At 30.9% G+C, this 20,646-nt stretch overlaps 2 protein-coding genes across 2 annotated transcripts; one reads left to right on the top strand and one right to left on the bottom strand.

The window, feature by feature from the left end:
* The first annotated feature begins 634 nt into the window (after positions 1 to 634).
* On the top strand, positions 635 to 3,283 carry LOC106765046 (cysteine proteinase 15A). Its single transcript, XM_014649532.2, has 4 exons — positions 635 to 1,125; positions 1,227 to 1,346; positions 2,316 to 2,559; positions 2,745 to 3,283. Exons 1-4 carry the CDS (start codon positions 673 to 675, stop codon positions 3,020 to 3,022), a joined length of 1,095 nt encoding a protein of 364 aa, XP_014505018.1. The 5' UTR covers positions 635 to 672; the 3' UTR covers positions 3,023 to 3,283.
* Positions 3,284 to 9,736: 6,453 nt separating this feature from the next.
* Positions 9,737 to 12,645, bottom strand: LOC106763804 (protein SHI RELATED SEQUENCE 5-like). The gene is made up of 2 exons (XM_014647955.2): positions 10,926 to 12,645; positions 9,737 to 10,458 (listed from the first exon to the last, which is right to left on the bottom strand). The coding sequence occupies exons 1-2, from the start codon at positions 11,557 to 11,559 to the stop codon at positions 10,109 to 10,111; spliced, it is 984 nt and encodes a 327-aa protein (XP_014503441.1). The 5' UTR covers positions 11,560 to 12,645; the 3' UTR covers positions 9,737 to 10,108.
* Positions 12,646 to 20,646: the final 8,001 nt, after the last annotated feature.

Below are 20,646 nucleotides of genomic sequence, written 5' to 3'. Positions count from 1 at the left end.
ATTGTTTCTGGCTGATTGGGTTTTGGATGAAAATTTGAATAACTTTGCCATGATGTAGAAACCTTGCGGGAAAGCATTAATCAATGACTTCATGCTGTTTGTATTGATCATGTTGCATGTATACTGTATTTTATGAGTATACGTATTCTAGGTATGGATACAAATTGGGCATGTAATAATAAATAATATGTGTGCACAATAATAAAAAGAAAATGGACGTCCAATGCGGATATTGCAGAGTATTTGTTTGGCATAAGTAGCTAAAATCGATGTTATAATTACTAGTATTAATCTAAATCGTATAAATAAAATTAGTAGGTGGTAAAATTCTTATAAATGTTAATGTTAGATCATATATAAATTAAATCGAGATAAAAAAGCCAAAGAAAACACTTAAATTACTTAATTTGTTTGATTAGTTAGTAATATAATCATTATAACATAAAATATTAGCTTAATGATGTATAATAAACAAAACAAAGGATATACGTTTTGCGTATATCACACGAACACGTATTTAATGGATTATTAGGGGATAGTGTTAGACGAGGAGTGCACTCCCAAGTTTTAGAAAACGACGCCCTTGAAACGTGTCAAAATTCCATTGGCCGCGCTTCTCTTAAATGTCCACCAGTTCTTTCTTCGCCCAATCCATTCCCTTTTGACTTCCCCATGGCTCGCTACTCACTCTGCGCTCTCCTCCTCTTCGCCGCCGTGGCCGTCGCCGCTGGCGCCAACACCGACGCCGACGACATCCTGATCCGTCAGGTGGTGCCAGAGGGCGAGGTGGAGGACCACCTGCTGAACGCGGAGCACCACTTCTCGAACTTCAAGGCGAAGTTCGGGAAAACCTACGCGACGAAGGAGGAGCACGATCATCGCTTCGGAGTATTCAAGTCAAACCTGCGCAGGGCGAGGCTTCACGCGCAACTCGACCCCTCCGCCGTCCACGGCGTCACCAAATTCTCCGATCTCACTCCGGCGGAGTTCCATCGCCAGTTCCTCGGTCTCAAACCGCTCCGCTTGCCGGCGAACGCGCAGAAGGCCCCCATCCTCCCCACCAACAATCTCCCAAAAGATTTCGATTGGAGAGACAAAGGAGCCGTCACTAACGTCAAGGACCAAGTAATTATCATATTAATACTAATAAATTAATTGTTATTTTATTAGTATTATTTGATGGGTTTTTTATTTGGCGTGAAATTGAATTTGTGTTATGTGTTTAGGGTGCGTGTGGATCGTGTTGGTCTTTCAGTACCACGGGGGCATTGGAAGGAGCTCACTTTTTGGCTACTGGTGAGCTCGTGAGTCTTAGTGAGCAACAGCTTGTGGATTGCGACCACGTGGTTCGTTTCTGTCTCTTTGTGTCTTTTCCTCTTCTTTTTTTAGCCCCTTTTGGATTTCGATCTTGCCTTTTGGTGTTTGCAGTATGATCGCATAGTGTTTGTAAAATTGATGGGGTTCAAATTAATTTTTGAAGTCAAGTGTTTTTAAGAAAATTTCTTTTAATTTCTAGCAAAAGTTGTCTGCGATTGTTTCGAGTCAAAATCAATTTTGGACTCGAATGCATTTTTTCCAGTGAGATCAAAGACTTTTGAACATTTAAAGTCGGTTTAACTGATATATCAACGTGATTTTGTATAATATAAAGTGTATCGGAACATTATTGCATCTGATTTGAGTGTGTTTATGATACGCTATTTTACGGTGTATGGTTGTAAAGGAAAATCATAGGTTATAGTAAATAATTGTTTCATTTTGGTTTTATAAATATTTCCGCGACTTTAAAAACTGTTTTGATCACAATAACATAATCCTGATGCTCAGTAATGCGATCAAGACATGATTTTCCCGACCATAAGCTAACACACTTCGAAATAATAGCCATGTCCATGTTAGACATAATTTCAGATTGGAAATTTCAGATGATATTTACTGTGTTTTACTATTTTACTTTATTTTCAACTGTTATATTAATAAGAATGAAAATTCTACTATATTTATGTAATGGTGTTATGTGATGGAACATTGATGAATGTGACGTGTATTCTAACTTTTCGAACATCGATCTTCTTTTCCAGTTGATGTTTTGTATTTTTTTCTTGCTAATTTTATGGTGTCTGTAGAAGTTTTAAAGTAACCATGCTATCCACTTATACTCTATAATTTCAAAGTTATTAGAATCCTTTGTTAGTGTAATATGTCATTTGTGTCTAGATCACATGTGTACCTTGGTAGTTGGTGAGACAGTAAAGTACTAAAATTTGCCACCACTCTGATATATAATGATGAATTAACGGCTGTGAATCTTGCAGTGTGATCCAGAAGAATATGGAGCGTGTGACGCAGGCTGTAATGGTGGTTTGATGAACAACGCATTTGAGTACATACTTGGGGCTGGGGGAGTACAGAGAGAAGAGGACTATCCATACACTGGAAGAGATAGCTCCTGCAAATTTGATAAAAGCAAAATTGCAGCTTCTGTAGCTAATTACAGTGTGATTTCCCTTGATGAAGATCAAATTGCTGCAAATCTTGTGAAGAATGGCCCTCTTGCAGGTACCTTTTTTGTTCTCATTAAAAAAAAAGATTTGGCACCCTTACTCCTACCCCTTCCTGCTCCATAAAGGAATTATGTAGACATATCTGTTTGATCTTTACTTTTTTTGTTACAAAAAAAAATTACGAGACACATATTTAATGGGGAATTATAGAAATACTGACCTTTGTTTTGCTTGGTACAGTTGCCATCAATGCAGTTTATATGCAGACATACATTGGTGGTGTCTCATGTCCATACATCTGTGGGAAGCGTTTGGATCATGGGGTTCTTTTAGTGGGTTATGGTGAAGGTGCATATGCTCCCATTCGTTTTAAGGAAAAGCCTTACTGGATCATTAAGAATTCGTGGGGCGAGAGCTGGGGAGAGAATGGATACTACAAGATCTGCAGAGGTCGAAATGTATGTGGAGTAGATTCCATGGTCTCAACTGTAGGTGCTATACATACATCCAGGCAGTAAACACTAGGATATAATATCTCATTCTGGTTGTGTGATGTGATACTGGACTAGGATAGTTTGTATAAATATTTATGTTATGAACTCTATCGTTTGGATCTGTAAACTTCTAAGATCATGTTGTTTATGCAGTATGTAATTCTGTATGCTTGTCAGTCCAGTGCCTATGTTCTTTGTTATGGCAACTTGGCAGAGTAAATGAATTGGAAATACTTCAGTGTAAAATCTTTTTACTTATTAATTTGCATTGTATCTTTTGAAATATTACGCTAATTGGGCAGGGATTCAGGTTATAAAATGATTTCTCGGTTTATTGAATGCCATACATGAGACTGGAAACTATTTGAAAGATTGAAAAGATACACTGAAGGGTGATGAAGGGGATACCTGTGGACCTCAAATGGTGCTTTATATGATCATGTAAACACTTATAAAAGTTTGCATTCACGATCATAGAAAACAGTAAAAGCTTTTGACACTTGGGACATTAATATTAGTGTTCTATGTTTTCTGTACAATTGTCAGGTTTGGACTTCTCTAATTGTTGGAGTTGATCAGATCAAAAGCCAGGTTTTAAAGAAAATTAACACATTTTCTAATATTATCTTGAGAAAGAGACCTCAAATCATACAAGAAGGAACTCAAATTGGACATTACTTGGAGGCCCATCTAAAAATCTGAACTGTAACATAGCAAATGAGTAGCACTTTGTGAAGGAAAACATCAAACAGATCTTACTGAATAAAATAATTGAATGATTAGCTCTCTGTGAAAGAAAAACGCTGGACAAATCTAAACATGCAGTAAAAGTGAAGAAGAAATTCAAAGTAAATATGATGCATCAAGACATGAATTTCTTTGAGGAAAGATATGAGTTCAAGGCCCATCTATTAAAGTCAGTATAACTTTTTGTTATACAAGAAGCACTTTGTCAGAAAAGATTTGACAAATATGAATGATGACTGAAACAAGAAAAAACTGAAGTATATAATAAATAAACTGGAAAATGCATTTCAAAAGTTTGTGATTACACAATAATCTTAAACTACAAATAAAAATAGTAAATATATATCCTCTCATAAATTTCCAAATGACATTAATCTCAGTTCTATAAGAAATCAAAGAAAATGTGCACATCATTAGTCAGATAAATCTGCAAGGTTTTAGGAGTTCCACACTTTTGTTTCCAATAAAAATAATGTTTCTGTTTCTGTAGAATGAAGTTGGTGTTTGTTAAAATTTTTAGTTGAAATTCCACTGACAGAGGAGATTAAAATTTCAGGTAGCAATTTCAACACAAATAATAAGATGATCAAAGAAAAAGCATGAGATTTTGAACACATATAATGGAAAAAATATTATGTTGGTGAAACAAGTAGTTATACACCATTAGAGTTCAGAAACCTGTCAAGTGTAGTATATTTCTAAACAATAATTAAATCTTCTTACAGTATTATTTTACTAATACTCTTACTTCTTCTGTTACTTTCTTTGTTTTGTAAGTCTAAATTATATTTTCTATTTTTAATAAATTTATCAATACCATTTTCTAGAAAGTAGAAAAATCTGTACAAAGCTAACATCATTCGTTTTGAATGACAATTAAAATAAAATAAATTAAATGATTCTTCTAGTTAATTTTTTTTATATTTTTATTAATTAAACATATTTTTAAAGTATATACCAAAGTTATTTAATTTTCGTATGCGAAAATTTTATTGAAATTTGAATTCAAATTAAATAAAATATCTCAGTTTAAAATAATGAATATATGAATGATAATTTATGAATTTTTTTATTATATATATTTTTTTAAGACATAAATTTATATTTAAACTCTATATATTATTTATTTTTTATAATAAATATATATTTAGTAATTATAAAAAAGATTAATATGTTTTTTATAATAATTAATTAATATTCTCAATATTTTGACTAGATTCCATATTTCTATAGTTGAAAAATGTTATAAATTTTCTTCTCTAAATTGATAAAATTAAAAAATATATTATAACCAATATTATACTATATATTATATATTTTATTTAATAGTATAATAATAAATATAACATAAAAATATTAATTTAAATATAATAAAATAAAATATTAGACTATCTAATTAATAAAATATAAAATTTTGTATATATACATAAAGAATATATTAATAATATTAAATATTTCATTAAAATTTGTATTCAAGTTATGATTATAGTAATAATCTCAAATAAGAATTTGTAAATATAAAGTTAATTTTTAAAATGCAATAATAATATATTTGAAATATAAAAAGTGAAACAAGTATATTAAAAAAATAATATATATATATATATATATATATATATATATATATATATATATATAATATTTGATATGTTAATGATAAATTAATCAATGCAATAAAAAAAATGTTAATTTTTATATTAACTATATTAAATGTCCGTATTTTCTTATAGTTGATGGTTAACTTAAAATATCATTATTAAACTTTGGGTATTATACTAATATATGTAATTTATTTTTTTTAAATTTTTATATTGAATTTTATTAGTTTTTTTTATTCTCATTATATAAATTATAATATCTTCATAGATTAAAATACTTTTTTGTCATTATTACAATATGTAGGTTTCTTAACTTATTCTATGTTTTCATCAATTACTCTCCTCTTTACTTCTATATAAATTTCAACATTGTAAAGATCATTGTAAAGAATAACTTCTATATTTAGCCTCTTAACTGTGAAATATTGATGTTTAATGATTATTTATTAACATTCTCAAAATGAACAGCATAAAGAAAAAAAAAATGAAAACTTAAATTAACTTGGGGATATATATTATATAGTAAATAACTTTTTATCCCTATTTTTGACATTTATTTTCTTGTCGTGTTCTTGTGTACTCTTGTTTGAGACTCTTTTAAATCTTGAAAAATCTTAGTTTAATAAAACTATACCTGTTAAAAAAATTAAGTTTTATTATATGATATATGGTCGAATAATATCTAAACATAAAATTGAATATCTTATGCATAGATTTTGATCCATAAGTTTTATTATTGGTGTGTCATTTCATGATGTACTTTGAAAAGCCCATCCCTATTAACAGAAGCATTTCCTGCAACAGTTTAGTCAAAGTATGGTTTTGCCAAACTGATGAGATGAGCGTGGGTGACAGATACCTAGCACTCCCTCTAATCACTCACCAAAATATTCATTGCATATTCAACCTAAAACTTTAGAATTTGTTATTTATTTATTGTATAAATGTGTATTAATTAATGAAGAAGATATAAATGGTGGAAAAAATGAATAGGTAGGGCTAGTGTTTTTCCAGAAGGAGTTGTTGAACATTTGCATCTCTCCCATATTCACATGTCACATGCAAGCTTGGTGCAGTGTAGCTGAGTGTGTTTGGACCACTGTGTAGCTGAACAGATATCAAACACAGGGAAAAACACCTTCCTGCTATGCCCCGCGCTATGACCTATATTCCCTTCTATTCATTGCACAAACCCTAGCCCGTGACCATCATATCAAACCCTAGCTATTCTCTCTTCCTCAATTTTTCCACCATTATTATTATTATTATTCTTATTATTATTCAAAACACACTTTCAATAATAACCCTTCTTCCGACATCCATTGTCCGGATTCAGACCAAGCTCCTCCCGTGAATTCTGTACTCTTCTTCGTTACTTTTCACGTTAATGTCAGTAATTAATCATGCTCAAATCAACAACAACAACCTTAATTTGGGCTTTTCCTCTATGCTCTGGTTAAATCTTTCAAAACCTTAATTCACGTCAACAGTGATTGATTTATCACCTTGATTTGTTTATCGCTACTGTATATATGTTATGGCTACCGCAATCTTAGGACATATAATATATATACCATTTCTTGTCATTGCTGCATAATAATTAATATTCTCAACTACATTAAATTTGGCACGATGGAAGTCAATTTCATGTGGACAATGGTAGGTCGTGTCCTATCAAATAATTGTTGACCCCAACTCAAAGACAGCAAAGCACACATTCAAACAATTTAATACCCAAATATCACATTCTTTCATTTCAAAACCAAACTCTCTCTTTCTTTTTTTCTTTCTCTCTCTGTCTGCATTAACAAAAAAATGAAAAATAAAAAAATTCAAATGTTTCTGTGTATAGTTTTTCTGTAAGCAGACCCCTTGTTGTCTCGTTGTACAAAAATATATTAATTTCTTTTGAAGAAAATCAATTTTAGAAAGTATAAAGGGATGATATATTCGATTAAATTTCCTTTTTTGCCGTGATGAATAATGACTCAGCAATTACCTTTTGCATAAAATAAATCAGGGTATAAAGCGTTGCAGGCATGGGGAACTATATTTTTCGAAGCACAGGATTTTGCACCCAAAAAAGAAAGGAATATACAATTGTATGACTAGGCATTTGACTAGACAGCATGTCGTCTAGCCATGAAAAGGTTCCTATTTATCAGCGCAATCACAAACTAAATCTTTGCCCTAGCTACTGTGACAACAATGAATAATCCTTTTATAACTATAAACCAATTTCCTAATAACAGATCGTTTCATATATATATATGCTCTTCATTATTTTCCAGACGATGATGATTAACACACACACACACACACACCATATATATCTATATATATCACTATATCTCTTGTTTATTATTCTGAGTTTTTCAATCACAGATACACTAGTTAAATAAACCCACCGTGAATTGATGGACCACTTGGTTTCAAATAAGTATGTATAATATAAGCAACTGTTTTATCTCTTCTAATTAGTTTAAATATAAAATCCTATCACATTATAATTAATACGTAAAACACACTCTAACTCATGATAATATTGTCATAAGAATGTATCAAGTAAAACTTCTTATGATGAAGAACTGATATTAAAAATTGCATAATGACAATGTTTTTAGTTCTTTATCAGATATAATGCACCATGGCACACTTAATATCACTCGGTTTTATCATAAATGTTTAGAATATGGAGTGAAGCTTGTGAGAGAAAAAGTGTTCTCATGTCATAACACAGAGATAACAATAAATATATAACATGATATTTTCACTCAGAATAAGTTGAAAAAGGCACGATCAACATTCTTGAGAAAGCTTGTGAAAATTAACAATCATCTAGCTTGAGTCCAACTATAGTTATATATATGTTCACTTGAATTTCAATAAACAATTACCACCATAAGCTTTTAATTGCATTAAGTTTTGTTTCACTATTCACCAACAATGATTTTGTTATATTAAACTCATTGCTATCTTACAGAGTTTGTGCATGTGCTGCATAACTGTTTGCAGGTTATTATTACTTGAGTGTTTTGAGAGGATTTATATATTTTGATGCATTACTATTAGATTGCGATCGAAAATACGAGATTTAAGCCATTTATCATCACAAACATTGCAATTTAACAATTTTTGTTTCTTCTTTGGGAGTGCTCACAGGAAATAAAGGCTATAACTCTTTTTTATGCCCTTGTCTGTATGTCTCCTACAAAAGCCACGAAACTGAGGCAATTTTAAAGCTTAATATTAATATAATCATAAAGAGTAATGTGTGTGTGTGTGTGTGAGAGAGAGAGAGAGAGAGAGAGAGAGAGAGAGCAGAAGAGAACAAAATTTTGATTTGAGAAAGGGTGAGAAGAGATGCAGGTGTGTGTTGGTAGATGAAGATGAAGAAGACTGATAAAAAGAATCCAGAAGGCATTGAAAGAAAGAGGTTGGTTATTATAAATACAAAAGAACAAAAGTATAGATGAAGAAGAAAGAGACCGCTATGGTCTCAATCAGCTGAAGGTTGTGCAGCACATGTTATGGGTCAGTTATTACAAAACAAGGGAAATTTTCGAAAAGTTTTCTGGTTCTTCCTTATGAACTAAAACCAGCAGTCTACGGAAGTATCATTAACCCTATCATATCATATGTACCTTGACCTATATCATTGGTGGCAGTAGCCACTTGTATGCAATATGAACACACCTCACATGCACATACTTTGAGAAGCATTAAACATTTTGTGCCAAAGAAGAATGCTTTTCCATCTCTAGCATAAGGAATAGACGTCCATGGATGATGGATGTCTATTCCAGTGCCCAATTTTATTGTGTGTTCAGAGAAGTAGTTGGTGTAAATGCTGCTTGTAATTCTCCATTTATACGTAATAATACATTATGCAACATATATATAAATGTAGATGGATCGGGAGAAGAAAAAAAGGAAAAAAAAAAAGAAAAAAAAAGGTGATTGAATTGCATATGCAAGTGGTTTCACTTTAGGGACTGGTCTGCACTAGGCCAAGTTTGCGAATGGCCAAATGCATGGGAGACAAAGAAAAGACGCACCTGTTTCTCCCAGAAATCGTGCCAAGAGTTAAAAAGAATATATGCTTTTAAAATTCTATGCTTAACCAAACACGAAACCTATTTCGTTCCATTTTGATCCGGCAAACCAACGGATAAACGGGGGAAAAGAAAAGCAGCTTCGAGTTCAGCACCAACCACACTCTTATTATTAATCCACAATAACGAAAATACTATAAACAAATCAGATCAAATTAATCACACAGTAATAATAATTATAATAAAGATAATAATAAGAAGAAGAAGAAGAAAGCACACATCCAAATGCTGCCAGCTCCGAATGAAAATATATAGTATGTAGTAGATTAGATTAGAGTGTATGATGTGCACTGGAATTGATCGAGAATGAGAAGTGAGTATTTCGATAACAACGAAACAACATGAAAATCTGAACTGAGATTCGGACAAAACTAAACAAAATAAACAGGCTCCCTTTAATTTCGTGAATCATCATCTTCGACGTAATCATTTGTGACGAACTCTTAACTAGTCTAGCTAGTAGCAGCTACTTCAGCTGATGATGTTAAGAACTTAAGATCGATGCACATATAACACCCAACAACCTTAACCTTAATTATAAGAGTCCATGAAAAACAAATACCCGGTTTCAACTTTCAATCATTATTAGCTAGAGAGGAGAGAGAGTGAGAGAGTGTGAGAGAGAGAGAGAGAGAGAGAGAGAAACGTCCTTAGGATCTTGGGGGTGGGAAGAATTGCGTACCAGCCATGAAAGCATTCATCGGAGCGGGGTAGAGTGAAGCGTCAAAAGGGTTTCCAGCTGTTGTTGTTGTGGTTGTGGCGGCCATGAGAGCGAGTGGCCGAGCTTCACCGCCGCCACCGGAGGAACCCTCGCAACCTGCACTGGCGTAAGGACCGTCCACTCCTTGATCGTAGAGAATTCCCTTGAACACGTGCCCTCCTATGTTCACGGCGGTTTGATACGCGTAACGCTCGTCCGGTGCATCCATTGCACTCACTTTGACGCATCGAAACACCGCTGGCGAGTTCAGCTCCGGTGGAAATTGACCCACCTCCAACCCTAACCAATAACCAACCAACCCACAGATTCATCAGAACCACAAATCAAATTAAACCGTTCATGTAAATCAAAGAAGCTAGTAGCTAGCTAGCTAGCTCCAATTTCTTCTCTCCCTCTAACGGATCACATGGAATTAGATTAACTTATTAACAGTAATGGAATAACAAAGAGAGAGAAAGAGAGAGAGTGGGAAGAAAAAAAAAAAAAAGCAAGGTGGTGATGGGTAACTATGGAAGAGAATTTCACTTTCAGAGTGAAGTGATATGGACCATAGATGTTAGGTATCAGACATAGAAGGCTATACTTGCTTGAGATCTCACTGTATCTTGATCTCTCTAGCAATAATATCTCATCCAATAGACTCAAATACCTATATAGTTTAACAACACGAAGAAGGATTTTCATTTTATGAACTTTTCTATCGTATGTGTGTATATATGGTGTTTCATCGTAATTTCTTTTTTTACCTGTGGTGGTGATAGGAACTGGAGCACAAGCGAGGGAACCACCGGCTGCAACAGCTTCGATACTTTCCCTGTGTCGTTTGGAGTGATCTCCACGAAACTGTGGTGGTTGATTCTGTTGCTGCAAGGCAGCGAGTTGTTGCTGTCGTTCACGGCGTTTGGCGGCGGGAACCCAAGTGCTCTTAACGTGAGTTTGGCACTGAAACCCTCGACTCTTGCAGCAGGTTCTGCATCTGAGGTGCGAACAGTCTTTCTTGGCCTGGTTACCACAGTCCTGACAGTTCATGCCGGCGCCTCCGCCGCCTCCCACGCCGCCTCCGGACCTCATGACCGTGAAGCCGAAGCGGTTGGAGTCATCCGAGAAAGAGACAGAAACGTCGTCGTTTACGTTGTTGGAGGAGCTGTTGTTGGCGGTGTTGTTTCTGCGACTAGGGCCCACACCGAAGGAGTAGTAGTTGGTGAAGTTGTGGTGGTACGAGGATTGTGGCCATATCTCAAAGCCCTTGTTGGTGTTGTAGATCTCGTCGTTAACGTTTCTGAACAAAAATTGACTGTTATTGTTGTTGTTGTTTTGTCTGTGATCCTCCTCGTCTTCTGCTTTGTTATGCCTTCCTCCTAGAGAGAAGAACCCAGCCATGCTCTGTTGCACTCTACGATCCCCAATTCAGAGATAATATCCATATCAGAAAGAAGAACCTTCGCGAATCTTTAAACAGTTCTTCACAGGTTTATATATTATCAGACATACACCCCGCAACTGTAATACTAATATTTTTGGTTTACATATAAAGTGCATCTTTAATAAATTTTCTGACCGATACTAATACTTATTAATTTTCCACCCACTCAAACCTTTTTTTCTTTTTTTTTTTTAAAAAAAATTTTTCTCTTCTGTGGGTCTTGTTGACTCTCACTCTGTCACTGTGCCCAGACCGTGTGGGGGCGTCTCAACTATGATCTTCTGATCTCTTCCCTTTTTTTCTGACTAAATCAGAAATTAGGTGCACATCCCAAATTTCTAAATTCCCATTACTTTGGTTTTTAAACCGTAAAAACTATAATGACCATGAATTTTGTTTGTTTTATGAAGGCGCAAGGTGAGATATTTAAAAGAGTAAAATTTAAAGATGGTTTTGCAGGTTTTGAGGAAAAGTGGTATTGAAAAAGAGAGAAAATGAAAGAAATTGTGTGGCGCAATAATGGCAGGGAATTAGAGTGTCTGCTACGCCGCCATGAGAAGTGGAAGCAGCTCAGAATTATAAGAAATGAAAGAAATGTTGTTTGTTGTGTTTGTGCTTCACAGACTCAGACTCAAACTGAGAGTGTTTGTTGTGTTGGTGTTGGTGTTTCTGATGTGAGACGGGGGAACAACAAAATCTGGGACTGCCAAGTTCTGAGTCTGGAATTCGATACATCTGCGGGAATTTCGACCATCCGAGGGTCCAGGATTCTCCACGTGTCGCCTCACTGGGTTTTTCTTATTCGTCCTTGCAGCGGAAAACCCGGTGGTACTTTGTCTGAGCGTGGCCATAATTAAGATTGTTTTCTTGCGATATTTATGGTCTGAAGCGACCACATATGATATTCTACACATGACACCAGAGGAAACCCAATACGCTGCGTCACGCACATGCACTTACCTTCCTCACACGTCCCCATCACCGCTCAATTCTTTCTCCACTTCCCCATCAGACGCCTCTCCCACATCATATTCTTTTTCCATATTCTCATATCTCATCATCATCATCCATAAAATCAAATATTTTTTTTTTTTTCAAGATTAACTCATTATTAATAAACAATAAAATCTTTTTTTTTTTTAATAAACAGTGTACGTGCCTCTGAAACTAACAAGTACCTTCCTAATTTAAGCAACTATTTATATGTTAGGATTGATTAGAAGTTAATCGAATATTAAAAACATAAAATCAGTTGGGTTAAATTTAGCTTACATTTTGATGTTCTAATGTTTCTAAACATTTGATGTGTGTTTTTTCCTCTTCAAAATCGGTATATGCTCATAAAAAAAAAGTCAAACCCTATTTTTTAAGATTGGATGAAAGTCTTGAGAATTCTCTAATCTTGTCTTAATTCTTATCTTGAAAATTTTTCTCAAGTGGTAAATCTTCTTCCATTTAAATAATTATCCTAAAATAAGAAAGGTTGAAAAGAGATTTTAAGCCTTCTAAAAAATAAGTAATTAAGTGCAAAAATTTAAAAATTAATTGTTAATGCTGACTTTTTAACGACTTTACTTTTTTTTAGATATTTTTTGTGGGTTAATTATCAAGTAGTTATTGGGATGTATTCGTGACAGTTTAGTATTTTAAGTAAAAAATTGTGACAATTGCATTCTATATAGTGAAGCTTCATAAAATCATCTTGTTATTATGAAATCGATGTTAAGGTATATAGAGTTTACTAAGCAATTTATATTTTTACACCCATTTACATAATTATTTCCTGAATATGTTAAGAGACAATAATATAAACTAACTATTTTGGTTGTTGATAATAGATAAGATGTTGATGCACGATATCACCCACTTTTTGTAAATTTGTTTTTTAAAACCTTTGTGAAATTGTGAATTTGATCACGTAAAGTAAGTGAAAATTATTAAATACAACTATATAGAATTATAAGGAATGAAATCTCGTATATAGTTAAAATATTTAGAATTAACAACGACTTTGAATTATATGAGAAGATGTTAACCATATAAAAAGTTTTATAAATAATAAAAAAAACAATAACTTTATAATCATTTAAGTCCCTATTTTAAAGTTGGAAAAACAATTTTAAATTTTCAAATATATATATATATATATATATATATATATATATATATAATTAAAATGAATTTGACATATATTATAATTATATTCAACGATTCAAAGTCAATTACGTTTAACTTAGACTTAAGGTGAAGAGGACCAGCCAAATTAAAGATGTTTCGATTGATTTTATTTGCTATAATTAGCTTAAAATTATATAATAATTAATTTCAGTTTAAAATATAGTTATATATCACTAAATTCAATATAATATTTAGTACTAATACTACACAATCCAGTGGATTCATTTTATGTGCGTGGAGCATTCCTTTCAAACTCAAGTTTAAAAAAAATGCACTTTTTGTATTAATTTAATATCTTTTGGGATTTCAATTTCCAAATTCTTCGTACGTATTATGATATTATCCTTCCTTTTTAAAAATCGCTAAATTTTGATAGCTCTAAATCAAGTTTAATATTTTTAATAATTTACATTTTATTAAATACATTATATATTATTAAGACGAAAATATTTTAATTACAACAAATAGCAATATATATGTAATTTTGAGCTAATGCGAACCATATTGTCGATCTGGTTAAAATGGTGAAAGCCAAAGGTAAAAGTGTATCACTAAAACAGCAACATGTTAAAAACTAGGAGACAAATTAAAAGATAATTGGAAGAAAAAACGCAATAAGCCAAGAATTTAAAAGGGAATGATATCATTGATTGAAGTGAAAAAAAAAAAAAAGCTTTAAAAAGTTTATCTGTGATGTCACTAATTACTTGTGTACTTTTTGGTTAAATCATAAGAAAATGTTGTTTTTTATAATAGATATATAATAACTTATTATTCATCTGTTTTAAATAATTTTTTAAAATAAATTTAAATAAATTAATAAAATAATAACACGTGACTTATTATTAAAAAATTATTAAAAAAAATCATTTTCAGATTAATAATATCAACAATTCAAATCCAACCTCGTTTTCAACTCAAAATTCTTGGCGTAATGATTATATGATTGACACTCAACTTCACATTATAATAATACCAGACATATTAAGAAAAAATTAATTAATTAATAAATAAGATTACTAAAATGCTCTTACATTTACTCAATAAAGATTGATCAGCTTGCGTTACATTTTTCTCAATTTTATTATACATAATTGTTGTGTCATTAAAGACATAATAACTACATACATCTTTCTATATTACACTAATAATGAAATAGTTCAAATAAATATTTATAGAAAATATTGAAATAAAATTATAACTTTTGCATTGAAAACAATCAATGATAATGAATTTACAAAATGATCGAAACAGATACAAATATAAATAAAATATAATTTTACAGATGATTAATTAAGAAAAAAAAAAGGATTAAAACTCACTGCAAGATAAAGTGAGAACTGGGTCTTTGAAAACCTAATCTGCTTTAGTTGAAATTAGTGATGAGATTCCACTTTTTGATCAGTGTACTTGGAAAACCTAATCTGCTTTAGTTAAACTGAAACTTGAATTATAGGCCTTCCATTGTGGAAGATGCATCACGCATAAACCTCGAACATATATGTTGGGCGGTGGATATATATACATGGTTTTTGTTTTATCTTTTTTTAAGGAATCTCATTGACATTGTTGTTGTTGTTGCTTCCATCACTTCCACAAGTCGGGTAAATTCATGGTTTTGAAATCCTATTTATTTGTCTTTTAAAGCATCAACCATGATCATTATGAGAGTGATGGAAAGAAAGAAAGAAAGAAAGAAGAAGAGTCTGACCTAGTTAACGCGTAACGTAACACACGTTACTTGACGCGTTATGCGAAGACCTACCTACATAATATTAAAGCTCGAGAAAAAGTTAAATGCAATGAAATGCCTTTTTCAATGCTATCACACTTCTTAAACCATCTTTAATGTCTTTAAATAATGCAGAATTTGTCATTTCATGTGGGTTGACATACATGCATGTAAGTAAATGCCAATAAAACTTTCCTATACTCTCTCAGCTACCCTTCTAAAACTCACACACAACGTTAAATAATGGAACTCTTTCTTAATTACATTATAATATTTTAATATGTTTCATCAATCTGATTACCAAGGAAAGGAGATATATATATATATATATATATCAGTACTACTGTTGTATAAAATTAGACATTGTGAATAGACAATGCATATGCGTACGTACTTTCAAATACAATATTATATATATATATATTATGTGATTTGAAATGGGAAAAATGATTAATGGAATAATATATAGTGTGTGATAATGTAATTTTTTGAAAAGTTTATATTATTATAGTATATATGGATGGTAAAAAAAGTGATATTGCAGTGAGGTATTATTAGGAAAGAAAATGTTGGGGAGAAAGAGTTTCCCTTTTGAAACTGAACAGCATGAATTTGTATGGTGATGTGATGTGGCATGAGTCTGTGGTCACATATAGGGTACAGTGTGCATAGCTGGTGAGATATAGTTTGTCACCGAATTTCTAGAAAGAAAAATGGTGCAATAGTAGTAAAGGAAAGTCAAGTAACAGAAAGATTGAGAAGAAAGAAAATTTGGAATTGGTCAATTTGTAAGGATGAAGCAGCCTCATGCTCAGCTAGCTATGCTCAGCTACTTGTCACTTGTAGAAAGCGAGAGCCACTAACACAACACAACACAACACACAGTTCAAAACCAAACATCCAAATTAAAAAGGTTGTTTTGTGATTAGAGACAAAGGGAAGTAGCTATAGCAGTAATTAACAGTGTTGTGTTGGAGCTGTCCACGGGTCTCAGAAATCAAATGAAAATTAAAATCATCTTTCAAAATGATTCAGTAGCACGTGAACCGCCCCCAAACCGTAATTAATTTAAGACCACAAATAATTGCCTTCAATTATATAACTGGACCATGTAACAACAACAAAGGACAGTGTCTCATCGCCTGCGTTGCACTGCCGTACGCTAATTCCTTTTCATCTCATCTTTCTATTCCCTTTTACTTCTCTTCAAAATCAAAAAATTACTTTAACATTTATCATATCATTCATCCTCCTAATTAACATTCTGTAAATTATATGCATTCCTATTCAATGCTAGGGTTTGAAAACGTTTAAGAAGTTTTAACTAGACTCCCAAATTTAAACCAGATTCTAGAATGAAGACAAAATGCTGGTTATGGTTATCCTTTCATATCACAGGTACATTATTTATAAAAGAGTAAATTCAATTCTATAATATTTACTTATAAGGTGAAATATATATTTATATATATAACAAATTAATTTTATATAACTATTAAGAAGTAAACTTTAAGTCTAACTCAATTTAGTAAAGTAAAGTTTAAATTGATCTTATCTCACTTCCAACAATAGTTGAAATGAAGTTAAAAATATATTTTATTATATATTAATGTGCATGTTAAACAATATATATCTTATAAAATATAAATTTTGTTAAGATAAATTCTCACTGTAAATCTATTTTGATTTTGTAAAACTAATTTATAGGATTAAATTTACGATTATTATTGTAAATTGACTTTCTTTCTAACGAAATTGAAACTTCTAACAATGGTTAAATTTAAATACTATTTTTTGATGAAGAATTATAATGCTCATTCCCATTATTGTTGTGATAAAGGGTGAATGTTTGAAAAACTTGAAGTGTTGGAATGAAATTATACTATATGAAATATATGGAATGGAATTAATGGTTATTTATGGACTGTTAGCAAGTATATTAACGGGTATTAATGGGTCAAATTGTCTTACGCTCTACAAATAGAAAGTATTAATAATTGATTATTGAGTTTGATTGTCTAAAAATATACTGCGTTAATAGTTAATGAATGTGTTTAATTGCTATAAGCCCTATAAAATGACCTTGATCTATTATAATAAAACAAAAGACCTCTTTGAAAAAGATATCTGACGTTGAACAGAGTAAAAAAGAACGATCGATCTTCGACCAATTCAACCAAAAGAGAAATGAAATAGGGATAAAAAGAAGTGTAATAAAAGATTTTTTTTTTTTTGAATAGTAACTGTGTTAAAAAGCAATGAAAAGTAAATAATGGAGAAGCATAAAAATTAGTTTAGAGTTAACGAATGGTAATTTAGTAGGAGTATTATATATGATTAGGAAAGGCAAAGTTAGCATTATAAATAGAATTGTTATTAGGGGCCCGAGGAAAGAAATGATCTTTTTTTCACCAACTATTACTACTACCATTATTTGGCCGCCCCCTTTGTCCACTATGTCACATTCTCGCACTCTCAAGTAACTTTGCAGTCTTTCTCTTTTACTAACTTTTCGTTCTTTTCTTTTTGTTTCTTTCTTCTCTCTGCGGCATTAAAGATGCAGACCAACACTCTTTAATCAATATAATTATCATTAGACTAATTAGTGCCCCAATTCAAAATGCTGCTCTCAATCTCAAACACCTCAACAATACCTTTTTTTACAAACACACCATAATCATACTATGCAAATTATACCCTCTAAACAAAACTTCCTTAATTAATCTCAATCACTCCTTCAATTATCACTAATCACTCTTAGTTATACGCTTCAAAATATCCGATAATATTGTTGAAAGTCATACATCGATTAGAAATAAAACTAATTTAGAGTATATAAATAAATGCAAACCTTATTTTACTCATTTTGTAAGGTTAAATTAGATTTAAAATTCATTTCTCACAAAATTATGACTTATAATGTTTTAAAATATATCGAGTGATATGTTTTTATAGTTTATTTATATTAAATTGAATTAGATTTTAAATTATTATTTTTTATTATTATATTTTTAATTTGATTTAGTAATTAAAAGTTATGTAAGGTGGAAAAGTATTATGATGCATGTTATTGGCAGAAGGTGAAAAGAGGTATAAAGAATGGAGAAGAAGGTTTATTTAGGGTTTCGATGTAACTTTCCTCTTTCTGTATGTTGCAAACTTCATCTTCCCGATTTAGTGTATATCATGATTGAATTATAGACCGTTTTGAAGGTCGGTTTGGGCTGGCCCAACAAGATAACTTATTTAAGTAGCCATCATTCTTCATGTCTTTTGTTCTCATCAAACTAATAGTGATAGCCATTCAACTTGGTTTCATTTTCTAATAATAAGCATATAATTCACATGTAGTAATGTTTAGTTTTATTTTAATTTAATTTTAATAAGTGTAAATACTAATTATCATATAAATGATTTTTTAATTAATATAATACGTATAAATATTATATTTAAATATAATAAACGGTTTGATTATGCTGTACATTTTCAAACCAAATTTTGAATCGAATTTCCTTAAATTAATTTTCATCATTTTCCATTTTTTTATTAGTGGTATTTCATTATTTTTTTTTTGTATGGGTTTAATTTTAAAGACATATATTTAAGTTGTGAATTACACATAAGGGATGACGATGCTGACAAGTCTAGTTACTCACCCTAGCTAGTTTCCTGTTTTACCATTCTTACTTTTCATAAAGGGTTTTATTATCTCTTTTATTTGCTTATATGCCACTTTTTTTTTCATTTATTTATTCTGAAAACCCTAATTAGACAAAGAGTTGATAAAGCAATTAATCGATCAAATTCTATATTATATATATTAGTTTATGAAAAAACAAAATAATTTTAGTTCAGTTCAGAAGAACTTTGGCTCTCTATAAAGTTTTGGTGTTGTAAGTTCAAATTCTAGAAAGTGTGATTTTAATATTGTTGATACAATAAGTACAATGAAATAATTTAAGTAAATATTCATAGGAATATTAAACATATTTATAAGAAATTAACACTGGATTCATCTAAAATATTACTGATAAAGCCAACTTCAATTTTTTATTACAAGACAGATAGTTTATCCACCTACCAATCGAAATTAACTCATCATTAATACTTCACATTACTCTTAAAATCATAAATAATAGTATGTATATTTCAATATTCTATATACATAATAATAATATAATAATAATAATATAAGTATCACATACCTCAAATATTTAAACAAGAATGTAATGTTTAGATCCAAGAACTCTTTTTATTTAGAACTTTATTTGACATTCTAAAAAAAATGTTATGAGGTAATAATATGACTTTTTTACTATTTTTTATTTTAAATAAATAATATTATAAATCAGTCAAGTAATTTATTAATCAACGAGAACAGTTCCACAAACAACCTTGTACATAATTTTACACTAAAATAAACAAAAGACACAGAATTTGTATGGTTTGTTCATTACATATTACATATGAAATTTTAAATTTAAAACTATATTTAAATTTAATTGTTGGTGTCAAACATTTTGTAAAAAAAAAAAATTATTGAATTGGGAGTAATGATATGAATTATGATGGGTTGTGCATGTTAGATTCATTTTTCATATCTCTCTCAGACAAGATATGAATTTGAAAGTTTGATTTTAGTTATGAAGGTGATAAAATTATTTAAAAAAGAGTATTATCCTAGTGGTCACTCATCCTTCCAATGTGAAGAACATTGTGAGCAAATTCTATATGATTATAGAATATTTCTCAAAATATTTCACTGGAACAATATTTTTTTTTTTTTTTGCATTCCAGGACCTGTTTTATTTGTATGTGATTATTGAGGGATATTCAAAATGAAACATTTAGACTATTGATATTAATTGGTGAAAAATCATCATAGTTATTATACACTATTTTCGATATCAAGTACTATTTTAATTATATGTGAGTTGTAAATTCAAATTAAAATTATAAATTGTGATATCAAATTGTTCATGTCCAGAGGGGAGTTCTCTTATATTGGTAAAGTTTTTTTATGATGAACTTGTTAATGTTTTTTCTTGGATGATTAGATTGTTAGATTAGGTTAAATTCTATGAAAAATCATGTGAAATAGATTTTTTATTGGATAGAATACGAAATATGATCT

This window comes from Vigna radiata, chromosome 6, assembly GCF_000741045.1.
Source record: "Vigna radiata var. radiata cultivar VC1973A chromosome 6, Vradiata_ver6, whole genome shotgun sequence".
In the NCBI taxonomy this organism is placed as follows: Eukaryota; Viridiplantae; Streptophyta; class Magnoliopsida; order Fabales; family Fabaceae; genus Vigna; species Vigna radiata.
Note: the sequence above shows the minus strand (reverse complement) of the source record. Positions and strands in the feature narration are given on the sequence as shown.

Coding starts and splice junctions, on each gene's coding strand:
- LOC106765046 (XM_014649532.2), top strand. CDS start 673: ATGGCTCGCTACTCACTCTGCGCTCTCCTCCTCTTCGCCGCCGTGGCC. Junction 1,126..1,226: donor TCACTAACGTCAAGGACCAA/GTAATTATCATA, acceptor TTATGTGTTTAG/GGTGCGTGTGGATCGTGTTG. Junction 1,347..2,315: donor TTGTGGATTGCGACCACGTG/GTTCGTTTCTGT, acceptor TGAATCTTGCAG/TGTGATCCAGAAGAATATGG.
- LOC106763804 (XM_014647955.2), bottom strand. CDS start 11,559: ATGGCTGGGTTCTTCTCTCTAGGAGGAAGGCATAACAAAGCAGAAGAC. Junction 10,459..10,925: donor AGTTCCTATCACCACCACAG/GTAAAAAAAGAA, acceptor GTTATTGGTTAG/GGTTGGAGGTGGGTCAATTT.